The following is an 18226-nucleotide window of genomic DNA, read 5'->3' as shown; positions in this document are numbered from 1 at the left end:
TGTTCCTTCCTCTCTATTTACTTTGAGCATTTATTTTGAGCATTTACTTTGAGCAATTCAATTCATGTCTTTACATTCTTAGAATTGCCATGCTAGAGTAGAATTGGAACTTAGGTTGCATGTCTTTTGTGCGGTAGAACAATTAGAAACACTCTCCAGGCACAAGGGGTTAATTGGGCTAACCATAGGATTTAATTATTGCAAAGAAATTTAGAATTAGCCCAATTCAACCCCCTCTTGGGCATCTTGATCCTTTCAATCCCTCGATCTACTTTTGTAACATCCATATGAAACAATTGCAACATACCTCTGAAACGTATGAAACACTTAAAACATAAGCTTGCAACATGCGCTTTCATCGCAACATCTCCTTGCTGATCCGTAGCGTCAACAGCGGCCACGACCTTCTGGTGGGAGACGACAGCGTTGGCAGCACCTCGACAGCACCCTAGTAGCACCTCAGCGCGCGCGTGGGACGGGGCACGGTGCACAGCAGCGGGGGATGGAGCGCGGCGCGGCGATGGAGGGGCGCGGCGCGGGATGGAGCGCAGCGCTGGATGGGGGAGCTGCGCGACGAGAAAGACGACAGCAGCGAGCGCATGACGCAAAAACAGCATGCGATGGGCGAGAGCCATGGGGAGATATTTTTTAGAGAAGAGATGGGAGACGCAGAGAGTAAGCAAACGTGAATCATCCGCAGCCACTTAGGTAAAACATTCTCGCTAGAGAAGATGTGATGAGATCACTATCAGCACAAAGCAGAGATAATGGTGCAAAACAACATATATTTTAGCACAAGAAACCAAACATCTCTCCCCCTAGCTCATCCACAGCATGTTTTTAGGATTAGATTGATTTGATTTGTTCAATTATGAATGGCATGCGTCCCCTTCCTCACCATCTCCCTATATGCTTGGCTACACACGCTGGACACAGGGCCAGACGTGCATGCCGATCTCACTCAATCACGGCATTCGGCTACTATGGCCCAAACACCGTCGTGTTACTCCTCCTGAACCTGGGCCTGTTGCTGGGCCCGGCCTGCTCGATGTAGCCGTCTTCTTCTTCATCAGGATTCTGACGAATCACCGACTCCTGAATCCTGACGAAGAAAGGTCCTGAAAACATCTGCCATCAATTTTTTTTCAAGCATAATAAGACACACAAGCGCTAGCTAAGCTGCTGGCGCCCTTGAGTGCTGGCAATGCAGCTCCATAGGCTGCCTCAGTCTGCTGGGCCTTCCGGACCGGCACGCCGAGCACCCTCTCCCGAATGGCCGTCCACTTGTCGTTCTGCGCTCCTCCCCCTACTGTGAACACTTCCTCCACCGCCGTCGCGCCGAGCTCCTTGAGCAGGTTGTACCCCTTGGCCTGGTTCGTCCCGTAAAAATTAGAAACACTAGCACAATTAGCTTATAATTAACTGATGACTCGGTGTCAGTTTAAATCTGATGTGACAAATTAAAAGCAACGGAGTTTGATTTAGTTTGGACCTCAATTCGCGAGATCGATTCCAGTATGCCGTGCAAGTACTCCGCGTCGCTCCCAGGGCGCGGCTGCAGCCTGCACAGACAAAAACCAAGTTGCAGAAGGAAGACACACGGATGCATGCGCCTAGGCTATGTGAAGCAAGTCTGAAACGAACTGAAGAACCTTGGCATCATGTTGGGGTCACAGACCGGGAACCTCTCGCCCTTCTTCGGCAGGGGGTAGTAGTCGAGAGGGGAAGGCACGGCCGGGTCGATGTGCTCGCTCAGCGCCACGAGCTGGTCGTCGGTGAAGAGCTGCCGGAGCACGGCTCCCCCGGTGTTGGACGCCCCGCCGACGAGCCACGTGTCGTCCAGGCGGTGGCTGTACACGCCGAACCTCGCGTCGTCCACGCGGACTTCGCTCACCCAGCTTGATCGCCAGTGTTGACCCCAGCGACGTCACCTGATTACAGTTACAGTTACAGTTTAGTTCTTCGATTTGATCAAGAAAACCCAAGAACACAACACTCTATTGGTACGGTGCGTGTTCGTGACGCTATACTCACAGCTCTTCCTGGTTCACTGCTGCGGGCTGCAAGAAACGCCGCAATGCTGTCGGTGGTTCCTGTGCACACAACACACTTCTTGGAGAGCCCTGCGTGCCAAAGCCAAGATGAAACAATTAATGGATAATTGGATTGGCGGGTCTAAAAGAATGAAAGATTATCGTTAACACAAGTGTGTTTAATTACCGTACTGTGGGCACACATCACCTTTGAGTGCAATGGGAGTGGCAGGTGCTCTGACGGAAGGCAGCATGCCGGAATACGGCTGCGACGTCAGCCAGCTCGGGTAGGCGTCGAGCTCTGGATCGTAGCCCACCTTGAGCGCGCTGTTGTAGTCAGAGACGCCGAACTGGCCGTGCAAGAGCCAGAGGAGCCAGTCGGACTGGTGCATCAGCACCGCCGCCGAACGACTGCCGCCGCCGCTCGATGTCCACCACGACACGAGATTGCAGAGCGTGGAGGTGCCGGAGCACACGGTGTGGTTGGCAAGCGCGATCAACTCCACGGCGGGCAGCGCGTCCGGGAAGCTCTCGTTGTAGAGGAAAGGGCCGGCGAGAAGCTCCCCGGTGTCGCTGCGGCGGCGTCGCGGACAATTAAGTCATCACAAACAGGTGACACACACATTATATTTGCCGGTTTCGATGGCTTGCGTCCGAGAAGTGGATTCACCTGTCGACGATGAGCGTCGTGGCCGAGGTCCCGTCTATGGAGATGGAGGAGATGGACAGGCGGTGGATGGGCGGGATGTCAGCGAGGAGCTGGAAGAGCGCCGCTCGCCAGGAGCTCGCCCAGTCCGTGGCGGCGTCGCCGACCTGCCTATGTAGCAACTCTCTCCAATCAAAAGATGCGCTAGATGGCTCGTTAGGAATGGAAAGTGGACGCTCTTACAGGAGCACAGTAAGCTCGTTTCCCTTCTGAATGGCTTCCTTGTCGACGAGGGCGTATCTTGCTCCGGAAGTTCCGAAGCCTATCCCGAGGTACAAAGGCGTGCCGGCGCCATCGCCATCGCCATCGCTATCGCCGCCTGGATTCTGCTGCCTGAGCATGGTGATTCTTACCCTCGATGTAAGAGCGTGGCTCCGATCCCTCCGGAACTCTAGTAATCCTGAAAAAACGTATAACATTACAGGCCTTGCATTGGATTGGATCAGCAGCAGCACAGTGACGAGGTGGCGATGGTCAGTTACCTCGTTTTGCAGGGCGGCGATGGTGAGGCAGCGGCTTTGCTGAGGGAGCGAGAGCTGACGCCATGGGCGATCGATTTGGATTTGGTAATCGATGGAGGTAGGAGGCCGGAGGAGGTTAAGGCGATGTTGGCCTGGAAGGCTGAAAGGAGAAGAAGAGCGTGGCATGGCAGGGGAAGGATAAGGAAAGATTTGGACGGACGGAATTGTTGGGCCCGAACACGGACAGCATAGGGTTCTACTAGGCCGTGCTTGTGGGCACTTGCCTACACACCTACAGAGAGGGGCGTGCACTGGGCCCTGCGGAGGGGTTTTACTGGGCCGTAGTTGTGGCACCTACGTAGGTGGGCCCTGCGTGACTGCGTATGAGCACCTGAGCAGAGGGAGTGGGCATTCGGCGGTGCCCGGGCGGCGTAGCAGAGGATCCATTCGCATCCCGTGCTCTGACCACCACCACCCTTCGTCGACGACTGGGCGAGCGGCGCCGACCTTGTTCGTCGGGGTCCTTCGCCAGCGACGAGCATCCACCAGGTGGGACCGCCCCTTCCCTTGCCCACTCCCTTCCTGCTGTCCTGAACCGAGCACCCCCAAACCCTAGCTGAAGCAATTTATATCCGGATCTGACCTAACCATTTTAACAACTAGGTCCACTGACTTCGATTTGGTATCTAGAGTTCGGTTGCAATGTCCTGCATTTTTCTGGTCTGATTGCCAAAATGGGTGTGCAGGGATTGCCGATTGGAGGGCCCGATTCCGCAGATGGGCTAATCAGAACTGCGAGAAGGTTCGGTTTTCTTCTCCTCATTGCGGTCTTCGGAGGTGGATTTGCTTTCTCCACAAATCAGAGATGGACGACGACGACGGCAGCCTAGGCATTCGGAATTGGGGCTTCTACGACACTGTGAAAGGCAACCTCGGCCTGCAGCCCATGTCGTCCGTGCCACCTGACCGGGACACAAAGTCACTGCTCCCGAACGGTGCCTTCTTGCAGCACCATGGACACCACAATGCCACGCACCAGCTCCACATGCAGCACAACCAGCATTCCCGTGGCCCTGCTGGTGGTCGACCCTCTGTTGGCATGCCTGCCGAATCGCAACCTATTCACATGGACTTCTCACGCAATGAAGCTTGGTTGCACCAGTTGCACCACCAACGTCCTCCTGAGCAGAGGGTCCTTCATTCTCGCCCTATCGGACCAGCTGGGCATGTTGGGCATCCAGGCCATGGTGGCCATCCTGCGCATGGTGGACATATTGTGCATCACCATCCTACTGGCTATGGGATGATATCAGATGCACAGCATACTCTCCAGATGATGCAACCACCGCTTGAGTCACAGCTTCAGGAGCCTCCTCCATGCAAGGAAGAGGAAGCGCCACCTCCGCTAGTTGAGGACCACTCTGTGCCTGTGGTTAGTACCGGGCCACCTCTGAAAAAGAGGCAGCGGGGCCAGCAGCAGAATCGGCAGCCTAAGTCACCAAAGCCTAAGAAGCCTAAGAAGCCTAAGAAGGCTGCTGTTCCACTGGAGGATGGAGCACCCAATGGGCATGCGCCCCGAAGGAGGGGACCTAAGAAGACTGTGGGGATGGTGATTAATGGTATTGAGCTGGACCTTGCCAACATACCAACACCAGTTTGCTCGTGCACCGGAGCTCCCCAGCAATGCTACCGGTGGGGTGCGGGTGGCTGGCAGTCTGCATGCTGCACAACTTCTATATCAACGTATCCACTGCCAATGAGCACAAAGCGCCGGGGCGCACGTATTTCTGGAAGGAAGATGAGCCAAGGTGCATTCAAAAAGGTGCTTGAGAAGCTGGCTGGTGAAGGGTACAACCTTGCTAATCCAATTGACTTGAAGACGTTTTGGGCTAAGCACGGCACAAATAAGTTTGTAACAATCAGGTAAAGAAAAAGGCATGCTATGTTTATCGCTTTGTAGGTTGTAGCAGGGGCGGATCCAGCGTGCATGCGGGGGGAGCTTGAGCCCCCCTACCCCTGCTCGGAAAATGGAGCCCCAAACAATTTTATGCATGGATGAAGAAGAGAAAAAAAAATGGAGGAAGATGAGGAGAAAGAGAAGTGCCCCCCCTCTTCCACCCCAAATTGGTGATCCTGGATCCGCCACTGGTTGTAGAGCGCTAGAGCTGAATCTGTAGGATTAGTTTGTAGCCATGTTCAGTTTCAATGACTTAATTTTCATGCCTATTTCGAGCTTCAGATAATCAGATGTCGACCCAATTGAAGTATGTTTGTATCCTTCACTTTGCAAAATTTAGTGTAACCATAATAGTCTCTAATTTAGGTGGCATTAAATTCATTGCATTAATTAAATCTGTGTGGAAGTAATGGCATTATGTGGAGGTTTGGTGACTTTGTCTGGTGGAAGGCATTTACCAGCACCTTTTCATGGAGATGATTGTTAACTTATTAAAAAAAAAAAACTTGACCACCGGGGGGAGATGCTCCCCGGGCATTGCAATAAGTTGTACTAGGATTTGAATGCAAACTGGCAAGGGGAGACCCCCTATCACACTGCTCTTACCGGTATAACTTGTGAGAACCTGGTTAACTGTTAACTTATTGTACGGCATATCTTTTAAGTTGTGTTTATGAAGTACTCATTATGTATTTGATGTCTTACAATTCATACTCAAGAACGGATTCAAGAAACTAAATCCTTGACCGCATCTTCATACCTCCAGTGGTCTGTGCAAAAGCAAATCTTATTATTTCTGGCCTTCTTGCTCACCGTGAAATGTTCATAGAACTTTGCTTTTAGTTCATGTTGTATTTTCTTGTCAATTGCTGGTTGGCATGTACTACCTCCCATCGTAGACATAAGTCCATCTATGCTTGTCCTAAGTTGAACTTTTTTAATTTTGACCACTAATATCTAGCATCTTATATAGATTGGCAACATAAGGTTCACACTACTAGATTCACAATAACAAATACTTTCATAATCTATAACTCTTTATGTTTGAGATATATTTTTGCACCATAGATCCATTAACTTTTGGTGGTGTGTCATCTAGGTCCATCAAATTTTAAACTGTATTTTTGAGTCCATTAACTTTTGGTGGTGTGTCATCCAGGTCCATCAACTTTCAAACTGTATTTTTTGGCCCATTAACTTTTGGTGGTGTGTCATCCAGGTCCATCAACTTTCAAATTGTATTTTTGGGTCTCTAAACTTTTTAATTGGTTTACCGTAGGTCCATACCCCTTTGTTTACGAATAGATCTGACATGACACGTTAAATAAGCAGTCATTGTGGAGTAGGTGAAGAGTCCATAGCTCCTCAAGATGTTCATGAAGACTTGTCTAGCAATAATTTAAATGTAGCAGTTGATAATTCGTTAATATCCTCTAGTCTTAAATTTGGGACTATTATTTTTAAGAATAAATATATTGTGGACATGGAGAAATTTACAAATGTTGGACTGTTATCAAAGATATTTTATAGAGGTACCTTATTATTGCATTGAAAGGAGGAGAAAATGAAGCCAACAAAATACATCAAGACTAATTCTAAAGAGGTGGAGATCATCAATGGAATTTTCCCAATGTGATTAGCATCCATGCCGTAGTATTTTATTATTTCTATGCATTAGTTTCCTATCCAGTTGTGACATACAATCTTTTATCTAGCATCCAGTGTTTAATGCCTGCGTGCACCTGTGTACGTGAATCAAATTGGTGGTTGCGTTTGGACGTGCTGTGCATGTTAGTCGAATCAGGGACTCAGGGTCAATCGATCCTAGTTGGGTTGGTGGAGTCTAAATTTTGTTTGGGTCAGTTGGCCTGCGTGTCTATACCTGTGGCCTTCGACCTTGTACCGGGTAGATTAGACTGGATTTCATTGTGGAGTTTATTCTCCGTCGAGCCACAGCTCGAGAAACCCTAGGTGGTGCTCCCATCAAGTTCTTCGTATTAAAGATTATCTTCAGACGGTGATCTCGTTATGTACTCCATGGTGGCTGCTTTTTTGGTGTGTCATGTCAGATCTATTCGCTAAACGAAGGACTATGAACCTACGGTGAACTAGTTAAAAAATTTAGAGACCTAAAAATGCAATTTAAAAGTTGATGGACCTGGATGACACACCACCAAAAGTTAATGGACCTAAAAATGCAATTTAAAAGTTGATGAACCTGAATGACACACCACCAAAAGTTAATGGACCCAAAAATACAGTTTAAAAGTTGATGAACTTAGATGACACACCACCAAAAGTTAATGGACTTACGGTGCATTTAATTCTTTTTGTAAATATTGTTAGATAAAGTTAAATAAGTTTGACTTAGGACAAGACCAGATGGAATTATATCTGCGATATGAGGAAGTAGTATTTCTTCACAAAGGTTATGTGGAGGTTGTGCTTAACTTTCTTTATGGTATTTGGTTGCTATGGTTCCATAATCCATATGTTAGAATAAAGAGGCTAACCTTGAGCCTAGGAGGCTAGGACCATATCTTAGTGTTGTGGTTGTCAATTTATCAAAAATGGGTGAGAAGTCATCTATTATTTCTATTGGCATTGAGATAAGTGTTTTTCCAAAACATTTTACAACAAGAGTTCAGGTGGTGAAATCTGGTTATGAAGCTTGAATGAACGATTTGACTGGTGAAGCAGATTTCCAACAGTATGACAAATGGATCTGAGCTTATAATGCAATATTTGAAAATTTGAAATTAGTTTGGTTCTTTGCAGGTAGTTATTTGTATATGCTTAATGAAGAGGCTCTGTTTTAGTCGAAATGTTTATGATTTTGTTCCTGGTTTGTTGAATTGATATCTGGATCTAACAAAACTAAGTAATCATCAGATTAGTTGTTTTTTTAATGGTTATTCCCCGCTGGGAAATGCAGCAGGAATTAAGTTGTTTGCTTAATCTGGTTGAGGTACTGGAGTTCTAGTTTTCTTTGATAGCTAAGTTGGGAAATGCAGCAGGATTTCGTGTGCGTTTTAAGATCTGTATTGGATAGTTTTCTAACATTTCTGTGATTATGTTACTAGCTAGGATAAACTTTAATAGTTTATGCAGATGTGGTGATTGGATCATGTTCTCTCTCTTTCCTCAAACACGCCGGAGAGTTATGTATCATTTCATTAAGAAGAAAAGAGAGTACAAGGGGGAGAAAACCCCAAAAGGGGATCATGTTCTCATTTGAACATATGATTTTGGTCCTTTTGAAGTTTGAGGACCTTTTGTGCTTAGCTTTCCCTGAGTTGTTCTAAGTTTTTAACGGTCAGGCTCCCTTAGGTTCCGTGGTTGTAGCTTTCCCTGAGTTGTTCTATATGCATATGCACTATGCAGAAGTTTTTACAGTTTGTAGCCATTTTCAGTTTTGTGAAATTTAACTTGCATGCCTGTATCACTTAGATATCAATCTCATGGAGAGCTGTCTATCGTTCTGCTTAGAAGTTGAAGGGTAACAGAATCTCTTAGATGGCATGAAATTTAATGTGTCAAATGTTTTGTATTTCTGAATTTTTGATTTGCTATACATTTTACATCTTTCATTGATTTCTTTTGTTGAAATACTCTTTTTTGTGCAAGCAGTGTTTATCCTCGATTCTTGTTGACCTTATGCCATCTTCTTTTACTCAAGGAAGTTAAATTCTTGATTTTGTACAGTGTTAATGATGTGCATGGAACTTAAAGGAAGTTCTACTGTTTGTGCAGCCTTACTTGACTACTCTGAAAATGTTGCAGTACTTCTCTATTAACATATATGTTATTAAGATAGCTTGTAGGAGTAATTTCTCGTTCCTGCTGAAAAGTGCATGTGATTATGTATTTTTTTAGTGTGCTTTGTACTAAACTTCATTTTACATTGTTTGGTTTTCCTGGTGATGTATGAGACTAAAGAGTTTATCCTTGAACCCAGGAATGTTTATTTGTGGAAAAAGTTAGGATTTCCCACCCATTGTCTAATTTACATGTGGCCCTTATAACCATGTCAATGATGCAATAGTGCAGATATCTTGTGCTGCTGAAGAACAGAATGCGCCATGGGCAACGTGGGGCTTATTTTGTCTCCTAACATCTGCGGTCAAGAAAACATGTTTTTAGCGCATTTATGTAATAAACTTTTAGATGCTGAAATGTGGTTTCAGAACTTACATTAAGGTGTGACAAGTAACAGGCTCGAGACTGGTAAAATATCTTGGGTCTTGATGTAAGTATTTTGGAAGTTGAACGTAGTATGTGCTGCATGCATATATAACTTACAAGCAGGCTGATGGGTGTATTGCAAAAACTAAAATCTGATTGTTGGGTTTGTTAAAGGAATTTTCAGGACAACACAACCAATACGGGTGTATTTGGTTTCATGGCTTAGCACTAACCACACTTGCATAATGCAACTTAGGCATGTTTGGTTTGCACGCAAGCCCAATTTGTAGGGATGAAAACGGATCGGATACATATGGATATCATTGATATTACATTTGTTTTTATATTTCTGTCTAGATTCGAATTCGAATACAACTAGGATACGATTGGATATCGACATTATAAATATGCGATTTGAGTATTCGAATACGGATACAGTATCGAATGTTAGATATCCGGACTCAGATCTCTAACCCCTCCAAACTGACTTATAAACGGACTTTTTTTTTTTTGCGCCTCTCATCTAGATACAACTATAGTAACTGTTTATGGACAGACACACTCACACCCCATGTACATGCTCCCTGGAAACGCCCGCATCGCTCGTTCTACCGGAGCCAAGGCTTGGCTAGCTCCCGCAGCCTCGTCCGTTCACCTTGTCTTCCTCGCCCACTTCCACCGCCAGTGTCACCTCCTCTTCCATCGGCGACAGCGCCGACGCGCCGCAGCCACCGCTCCAGATCTGCCGACCATCGCGCCATATCTGCTCACCTCCTCTTCCTTAGCCCGAATCGAGCTCTACCACGCGAGCAGTGCCTGAATCACCTCCTCTTCCACCACGCGAGCAGCGCCTGAATCACCTCTTCCACCACCGGCGCCCAAATCGAGCTCCACCACAGCGGCAGGGTGGCTCGAATCGAGCTACGCGCGCCGCCAGGTTTCTTCGGGTTCGGCGGCCGCTGGTGCCACTCCACCGCCGCCGTCGTCGATGATGGTGGTGTCGGACACGAAGAGGTTGACGAGGAGCTCCTCCACCACTCCCAACAGCGGCGGCAAGTACGAGCAGCAGGCGAGCCTGCTCCTCCTCTTCCATTTCCTGCTCCAGCACCTTCTGCTGAGCTTGGCCTTCTTCTCCAGCTCGCAGCTCTTCTCCACCACTCGCATCGGCCGCTAGGTGCCTTCCATGGTCGCCGAGGTGTCATGGGCTCCCCTGAATTCTTCTTCCCTGTGCTACGGAGGTGTCGCAGTCGGCGCGGCTGCCGACTGGTGCGCCAAGGGCGCGGCGTGGTGGCTTGCTGCCATGGTCGCCGAGGTGCTCGCCGACCATGCCCACCACCTGTTCGGCTAAAGTCCCCAAAGGGGGTAAACATACCATGTGAAGGAAGAGGTGATTCTTTGCAAACTATACCAGGCAACCAAACACACCGATTACTAGCCAGGCTTAGCCAGTACAGGCAACAACCAAGCATGTGCTACTTGCATTAGCCAAAGCTGTCTAGAGCTAGCATGTCTTAGTTTTGCTAGTTAGATTTGTCTAGGAAACGAACCAAACACACAATATAGAACCTTGTTGCTTTGTTTGAATGTTGTACTTTAAGCTCCTTTTACCATTTTTTTATTTTTGATAGCCAAGTGAGCATGTTATAACATAAGGTTTCTATTCTGAGAGGTTATGGGGAGCTCAAGTGCATTTTGATATGTGGGTATTGACTGATTCTGCATGATTTGCATAATCTTTTTTAGTATTATATTTCACTGTTTCATTCTGTCTTAAGACCCCTTTCGAACAAAGGAATAAGGGTATTTTCACAGAAAGAATGCAAAAAACATGAAAAAGAATCCCACATTCTAAAGAGGACCTATTTCACAACTTGCATATATTTCACCGTTGTATGTATAAATTTGCAGGTCTTTTCACAGCTGCTGCATGTAGAATGTCTATTTTCCTTATTATGATCGCATCATCTTCTTTGAACTTACATTCATATCATACGTGACCAACGTCAAGGTTATATTTTTGTGGTCACCTATTTATTGCCGCATCTTGCATGTGTGGAGATAGATGGTGTCTTGATTTGCAGTTGATGTCAACTTTGCTAGCTTTCCTTGTTAATTGCAACTTTTTTTATCAACCTATAGATTTCTACATGAGGTTTGAGCACAAACAATCCTAGCATGGGTGCGTTTGGTTACCTATATCCAGGTATTTGCAGTGCAATTTACCTATGCTTGTTGCCCGCAGAGGCCCTTACGTAGGTTTACATGGTGTTCAACGCGCTTTTGCGGTGTAGTTTGTCCAATTCGGTTGTCCATAGAGCCCCTTATGCAAAATTGTAGAGTGTTTAAAGTACATCAATGCTGCACTAGCTAGTACGCTAGATTTGGTCATATTAGATAACACAGACTTACACAAATTGACAGGCTCACAACAACAGAATCTTGTAGCCTCCATAGCTATATTGAACATGGAGGTGACCAACGAAAAACAATCTTTATTTTTGCATGTACAGGATAACCAAATAGAGACATATCATGTATATTTTATGTTGTTTTGTATTGTGATGGATAAGATCTAATATAGGCTAAACTAATGGCACTATATAAGAATTACTACTTTATTGTGTGTTTTGTTCTAGGATCATATGGGATGGGTTGGGCCCGGTCTAGTCTTTTGAGTTGAGTTGGAGACTTTTTCGTGTTTGGTTGATAGGAATAGGTCCGACCTAGTTCCTTGTTTGGTTTGAGGACAATCAAATGTGGGATGAGGTAGCTGGTGTGTGGGACCCACATGTTATCCTCTCCGCTTGTTTTCTTCTTCCTCTCTCTCCTCTGTTGTCTCTCCCATGGTCGTTACTCCTGCGCGTGTCCTGCCATTGCCGCTCGCTAGGCCCCGCACCGGTGCGCCACACCCGCCAGCGTCGCTTTCCAGGCCCTGCACCCAGCCTCACCTCCGTGCCCAGCGCAGCTCACCGCCCCACGCCCAATAGTCGCGGCCTTGGCTCACGCGCGCGCTGCCGCCTCCCGCTGCTCCACGGGCCGGCTGCTCCCTCCGCATGCACGGACCAAACAGCTCCATCCGCGCCCATGAGGCCCGCCGCTCCTCCACGCAACCCCCAGAAGTGGGTTGCCCCGATTTCTCCAATTTAGAGGGACAGGAGCAACCCGCATCTCGGCAGAATATTCCTTCCTTAGGATGACTTTAACCAACTAATACCTTATATGAACCAAAAACAAAAAAAGTGAGTCCAACCTACTTCAACCTCACAACCAAACACATGCTACCGAGGGGTTTTATTGGGCCATAGTTTGTTTTTACTTATTGGGCCGTAGTTGTGGCACCTACGTACGTGTGCACTGGGCCCTGCGTGTCTGCGTGTGAGCAGCTAAGCTAGCTAGCTATACGAATACGATGCGGCATTGCGGAGAGAGTGGGCATTCGGCGGTCACCGGGCGGCGGATAGGTCCAACGACAGCACGGCGGCGTAGCACATAGCAGAGGATCCTGTGCTCTGACCACCCCCAACCCCCCTTCGTCGACGACTGGGTGAGCGGCGCCGACCTTGTTCGTCGGGTCCTTCGCCGGCGATGAACATCCACCAGGTGGGACCGCCCCTTCCCTTGTCCATCCCCTCCCTGCTGTGCTGAACAGAGCATCGCCAAACCCTAGCTATAGCAATTTATATCCGGATCTGACCTAACCATTACAAATATACGCAATTATTATGCCCACTAGGTTTGATTTGATTTCTAGAGTTTGGTTACAATGTCCTGCAATTTTGTATTTTTAAACCTGCTTCTTTTTGTCTGGTCTGATTGCCAAAATGGGTGTGTAGGGATTGCCGATTGGAGGGCCGATTCCGCAGATGGGCTGATCAGAACCGCGAGAAGGTTGGGTTTTCTGCTCCTTTTGGAGGTGGATTTTCTGTTCTGACAAATCAGAGATGGACGACGATGACGGCAGCCTAGGCATTCGGAATTGGGGCTTCTACGACACTGTGAAAGGCAACCTCGGCCTGCAGCTCATGTCGTCCGTGCCACCTGACCGGGACACAAAGTCACTGCTCCCGAACGGTGCTTTCTTGCAGAACCATGGACACCACAATGCCCCACACCAGCTCCACATGCAGCACTCGCTACATTCCCGTGGCCCCGCTGGTGATCGAGCCTCTGGTGGCATGCCCACCGAGTCGCAACCTATTCACATGGACTTCTCACGCAACAAAGCTTGGTTGCACCAGTCACACCACCACCAACATCCCCGTGAGCAGAAGGTCCTTCATTGTCGCCCTATCGGGCCAGCTGGACATGTTGGGCATCCAGGCTATGGTGGCCATCCTGCGCATGGTGGACATATTGTGCATCACCATCCTACTTGCTATGAGATGATATCAGATGCACAGCATACTCTCCAGATGATGCAACCACAGCTTGAGACACAGCTTCAGGAGCCGCCTCCGTGCAAGGAAGAGGAAGCGCCACCACCACTGGTTGAGGATCACCCTGCAGTTAGTACCGGGCCACCTGTGAAAAAGAGGCAGCAGGGCCGGCAGCAGAATCGGCAACCTAAGTCACCAAAGCCTAAGAAGCCTAAGAAGGCCGCTGTTCCGCTGGATGATGGGGTACCCAATGGGCATGTGCCCCGAAGGAGGGGACCTAAGAAGACTGTGGGGATGGTGATTAATGGTATTGAGCTGGACCTTGCCAACATACCAACACCAGTCTGCTCGTGCACTGGAGCTCCCCAGCAATGCTACCGGTGGGGTGCAGGTGGCTGGCAGTCTGCATGCTGCACAACTTCTATATCAACGTATCCACTTCCAATGAGCACAAAGCGCCGGGGCGCACGTATTTCTGGAAGGAAGATGAGCCAAGGTGCATTCAAAAAGGTGCTTGAGAAGCTGGCTGGTGAAGGGTACAACCTTGCTAATCCAATTGACTTGAAGACATTTTGGGCTAATCATGGTACAAATAAGTTTGTAACGATCAGGTAAAGAAATAGGCATGCTATGTTTATCGCTTTGTAGGGTGTAGCAGGGGCGGATCCAGTGTGGGTGCTGGGGGAGGTTGAGCCCCCTACCCCTGCTCAGAAAACGGAGCCCCCAACAATTTTATGCATGGATGAAGAAGAAGAGAAAAAATGGACGAAGATGAGGAGAAAGAGAAGTGCCCCCCTCCACCCCAAATCGGTGGTCCTGGATCCGCCTCTGGTTGTAGAGCTGTAGTTAGGCCTGATTTATTGCTTGTATGTCTATGTGCCAATCTGCAGAATATACCCAAAGACTTAGCCTTAGATAGGAGTGCTTGGAAGACAGCTATTCACGTGCCTGAACCTTTATTGCTTCTGATGGGTTTCAACTCTAGCCTACCCCAACTTGTTTGGGACTTAAAGGCTTTGTTGTTGTTGTTGTTGTTGTTGTTGATGTCTATGTGCCAATCTGCAGAATCTGTAGGATTAGTTTGTAGCCATGTTCAGTTTGAATGACTTAATTTTCATGCCTATTTCGAGCTTCAGATGTTGACCCAATTGAAGTTTGTTTGTATCCTTCACTTTGCAAAATTATAGTCTCTAATTTAGGTGGCATGAAATTCATTGCATTAATTAAATCTGTGTGGAAGTAATGGCATTATTTGGATGTTTCGTGACTTTGTCTGCTGGAAGACATTTACCAGCAGCTTTTCATGGAGACAACTGTTAACTTATTAAAATAAACTTGACCACTGGGGAGAGACGCTCCGTGGGCATTGCAATAAGAAGTTGTACTAGGATTTGAATGCAAACTGGCAAGGGGAGACCCCCGATCACACTGCCCTTACCGGTATAACTTGTGAGAAGCTGGTTAACTGTTAACTTATTGTGTGGCTTATCTTTAAGTTGTGTTTATAAGGTACTTATATTATGTATTTGATGTCTTACAATTCATACTCAAGAATGGATTTAAGAAACTAAATCCTTGACCGCATCTTCATACCTCCAGTGGTCTGTGCAAAAGCAAATATTATTATTTTTGGCCTTCTTGCTCACCGTGAAATATTTATAGAACTTTGCTTTTAGTTCATGTTGTATTTTCTTGTCAAGTGCTGGTTGGCATGTACTTCCTCCCATCGTAAACATAAGTCCATCTATGCTTGTCCTAAGTTGAACTTTTTTAACTTGACCACTAATATCTAGCATTTTATATAGATTGGCAACATAAGGTTCACACTACTAGATTCACAATAACAAATATTTTCATAATCTATAACTCTTTACGTTTGAGATATATTTCTGTAAATATTGCTAGATAAAGTTAAACAAGTTTGACTTAGGACAAGACCAGATGGAATTATATCTGCGATCTGAGGAAGTAGTATTTATTCAGAAAGGTTGTGTAGATGTTGTGCTTAACTTTCTTTATGGTATTTGGTTGCTATGGTTCCATAATCCATATGTTAGAATAAAGAGGCTATCCTTGAGCCTAGGAGGCTAGGACCATATCTTAGTGTTGTGGTTGTCAAAAATGGTTGACGAGCGATCTATTATTGCTATTGGCATTGAGATAAGTGTCTTTTCCAAAACATTTTACAACAAGAGTTCAGGTGGTGAAATCTGGTTATGAAGCTTGAATGAACGATTTGACTGCTGAAGCAGATTTCCCAACAGTATGACAAATGATTCTTTATAATGCAATATTTGAAAAATTGTAATTAGTTCTGTTCTGTGCAGGTTGTATTATTTGTATATGCTTAATGAAGAGGCTCTATTTTAGTTGAAATGTTTATGATTTGGTTCCTCGTTTGTTGAATTGATATCTCGATGCAACAAAACTAGTAATCATCAGGTTAGTTGTTTTTTTAATTGTTATCCCCTGCAGGGAAATGCAACAGGAATTAAGTTGTTTGCTTAATCTGGTTGAAGTACTGGAGTTCTAGTTTTCTTTGATAGGTAAGTTGGTATAATACATCCTTAAGCTTTCTATTTTAGTTCAGAGCTTATGAGAGTTGCGTGCGTTTTAAGATCTGTATTGGATAGTTTTCTGACATTTCTGTGATTATGTTAATAGCTAGGATAAACTTTAACAGTTATGCAGATGTGGTGATTGGATCATGTTCTCTCTCTTTTTCCTCAAACATGTAGGAGAGCTGTGTATCATTTCATTAAGAAGAAAAGAGGGTACTAAGGAGAAGAAACCCCCAAAAGAGGACCATGTTCTCATTTGAACATATGATTTTGGTCTTTTGAAGTTGGACCTTTTGGGCTAAGCATGGCACAAACAAGTTTTTAACGGTCAGGCTGCCTTAGGTTCCGTGGTTGTAGCTTGCCTTGAGTTATTCTATATGTATATGCACAATGCAGAAGTTTTTACAGTGTAGTCATATTCAGTTTTGTGAAATTTAACTTGCATGCCAGTATCACTTAGATATCAATCTCCTGGAGAGCTGTCTTCTGTCTATCGTTCTGCTTATAAGTGGAAGGGTAACAGAATCTCTAGCTTAGATGGCATGAAATTTAATGTGTCCTGTGTTTGGTATTTCTGAATTTTTAAGTTGCTACATCTTATATCTTTCATTGATTTTTTTTTTTGTTGAAATACTCTTTTTTTGTGCTAGTGTTTATCCTTGATTCTTGTTGACCTTATGCCATCTCCTTTTACTCAAGGAAGTAAAAGTCTTGATTTTGTACAGTGTTAATGATGTGCATGGAACTTGAAGTTCTATTGTTTGTGAAACCTTACTTGACTACCCTGAAAATGTTGCAGTACTTCTCTATTAACTTATATGTTATTAAGTTAGCTTGTAGGAGTAATTTCTCTTTCGTGCTGAAAGAGTGCATGGGATGATGTATTATTCAGCATGCTTTGCACTAAACATCATTTTACATTGTTTGTTTTTCCTGGTTATTTATGAGACTAAAGAGTTTATCCTTGAACCCAGGGATGTTTATTTGTGGGAAAAGTTAGGATTTCCCACCTATTTTCTCATTTACCTTTGGCCCTTGTAACCATGTCAATGAGACATTAGTGCAATATCTTGCGCTGTTGAAGAATAGAATGTGCCATGGCCCATGGGCAGTGTGGGGCTTATTTTGTCTCCTATCATCTGTGGGCAAGAAACATGTCTTTAGGGCCTTTATGTAAGAAAATTTTAGATGCTGAAATGTGGTTTCGGAACATATATTAAGGCTTGACAAGTAACAGGCTCGAGACAGTGGCAAAATATCTTGGGTCTTGATGTATTTTGAAATTTGAATTTAGTATGTGCTGCATGCATATATACCTTACAAGCAAGGTGATTCAAGTCGTCTTATGTGGGCGTATAGCAAAACTAAAATCTGATTGTTGAAGGAATCTTCAGGAGAACAGAACCAATATAGGATCTGTTGCTTTAACTGAATGTTGTACCTTAAGCTCCTTTATCATTTTTTGATTCTTGATATCCAAGTGAGCATGTTATTATACCAATAACATAACATATGGTTTGTATTCTGAGAGGTATGGGAGCTCAAGTGCATTTTGATATGTGGGTATTGATTGATTCTGCACGATTTGCATGGTCTCTTTTACTATTATATTCCACTGTTTCATTCTGTTTTAGGGACCTATGGAATAAAGGAATCAGGTCATTTTCACAGGAAAAACACAGGAGGGGGTGATCCTGCATTCCAAAGACAACCTAATTCACAATTTGCATATATTTCACCGTTGTATAAATTTGTAGGTTTGTTCACAGCTATTTGTTTAGGTTATATTTTATGGTCACCTATTTGTTTGCTGCATCTTGCTTGTGTGGAGATAGATGGCGTCTTGATTTGCAGTTGATTGCGACTTTGCTAACTTTCCTTGTTGGTCAATGCTAGTAACATCAGCCTCAGTGGTGAGGGGTTTTTTTTATCGATTTATATATTTCC

The 18226-nt window shown here is 45.5% G+C and overlaps 2 protein-coding genes and 1 pseudogene across 5 annotated transcripts; 2 read left to right on the top strand and 1 right to left on the bottom strand.

Annotated features, from left to right (window-relative positions):
- Window positions 1-385: 385 nt before the first annotated feature.
- Window positions 386-3402, bottom strand: LOC136549605 (D-ribulose kinase-like; annotated as a pseudogene).
- A 197-nt stretch (window positions 3403-3599) lies between these two features.
- Window positions 3600-6025, top strand: LOC136549606 (protein Barley B recombinant-like). Its single transcript, XM_066540942.1, has 2 exons — window positions 3600-3749; window positions 3947-6025. Exon 2 carries the CDS (start codon window positions 4066-4068, stop codon window positions 5125-5127), a length of 1062 nt encoding a protein of 353 aa, XP_066397039.1. The 5' UTR covers window positions 3600-3749; window positions 3947-4065; the 3' UTR covers window positions 5128-6025.
- A 3908-nt stretch (window positions 6026-9933) lies between these two features.
- LOC136549604 (protein Barley B recombinant-like) lies at window positions 9934-18113 on the top strand. Of its 4 annotated transcripts, XM_066540938.1 has the most exons (5): window positions 9934-10398; window positions 10480-10729; window positions 13176-14329; window positions 16194-16264; window positions 16457-18113. In XM_066540938.1, the coding sequence occupies exons 3-4, from the start codon at window positions 13284-13286 to the stop codon at window positions 16249-16251; spliced, it is 1104 nt and encodes a 367-aa protein (XP_066397035.1). In that variant the 5' UTR covers window positions 9934-10398; window positions 10480-10729; window positions 13176-13283; the 3' UTR covers window positions 16252-16264; window positions 16457-18113. The 4 variants fall into 4 exon arrangements, with proteins under 4 accessions (XP_066397035.1, XP_066397037.1, XP_066397034.1 ...); XM_066540940.1 differs by lacking the exon at window positions 10480-10729; XM_066540937.1 differs by having other exon boundaries at window positions 9934-10729.
- The last annotated feature ends 113 nt before the right edge of the window (window positions 18114-18226 follow it).

This window comes from Miscanthus floridulus, chromosome 4, assembly GCF_019320115.1.
Source record: "Miscanthus floridulus cultivar M001 chromosome 4, ASM1932011v1, whole genome shotgun sequence".
In the NCBI taxonomy this organism is placed as follows: domain Eukaryota; kingdom Viridiplantae; phylum Streptophyta; class Magnoliopsida; order Poales; family Poaceae; genus Miscanthus; species Miscanthus floridulus.
This window is presented reverse-complemented; position numbering and strand designations above follow the sequence as displayed.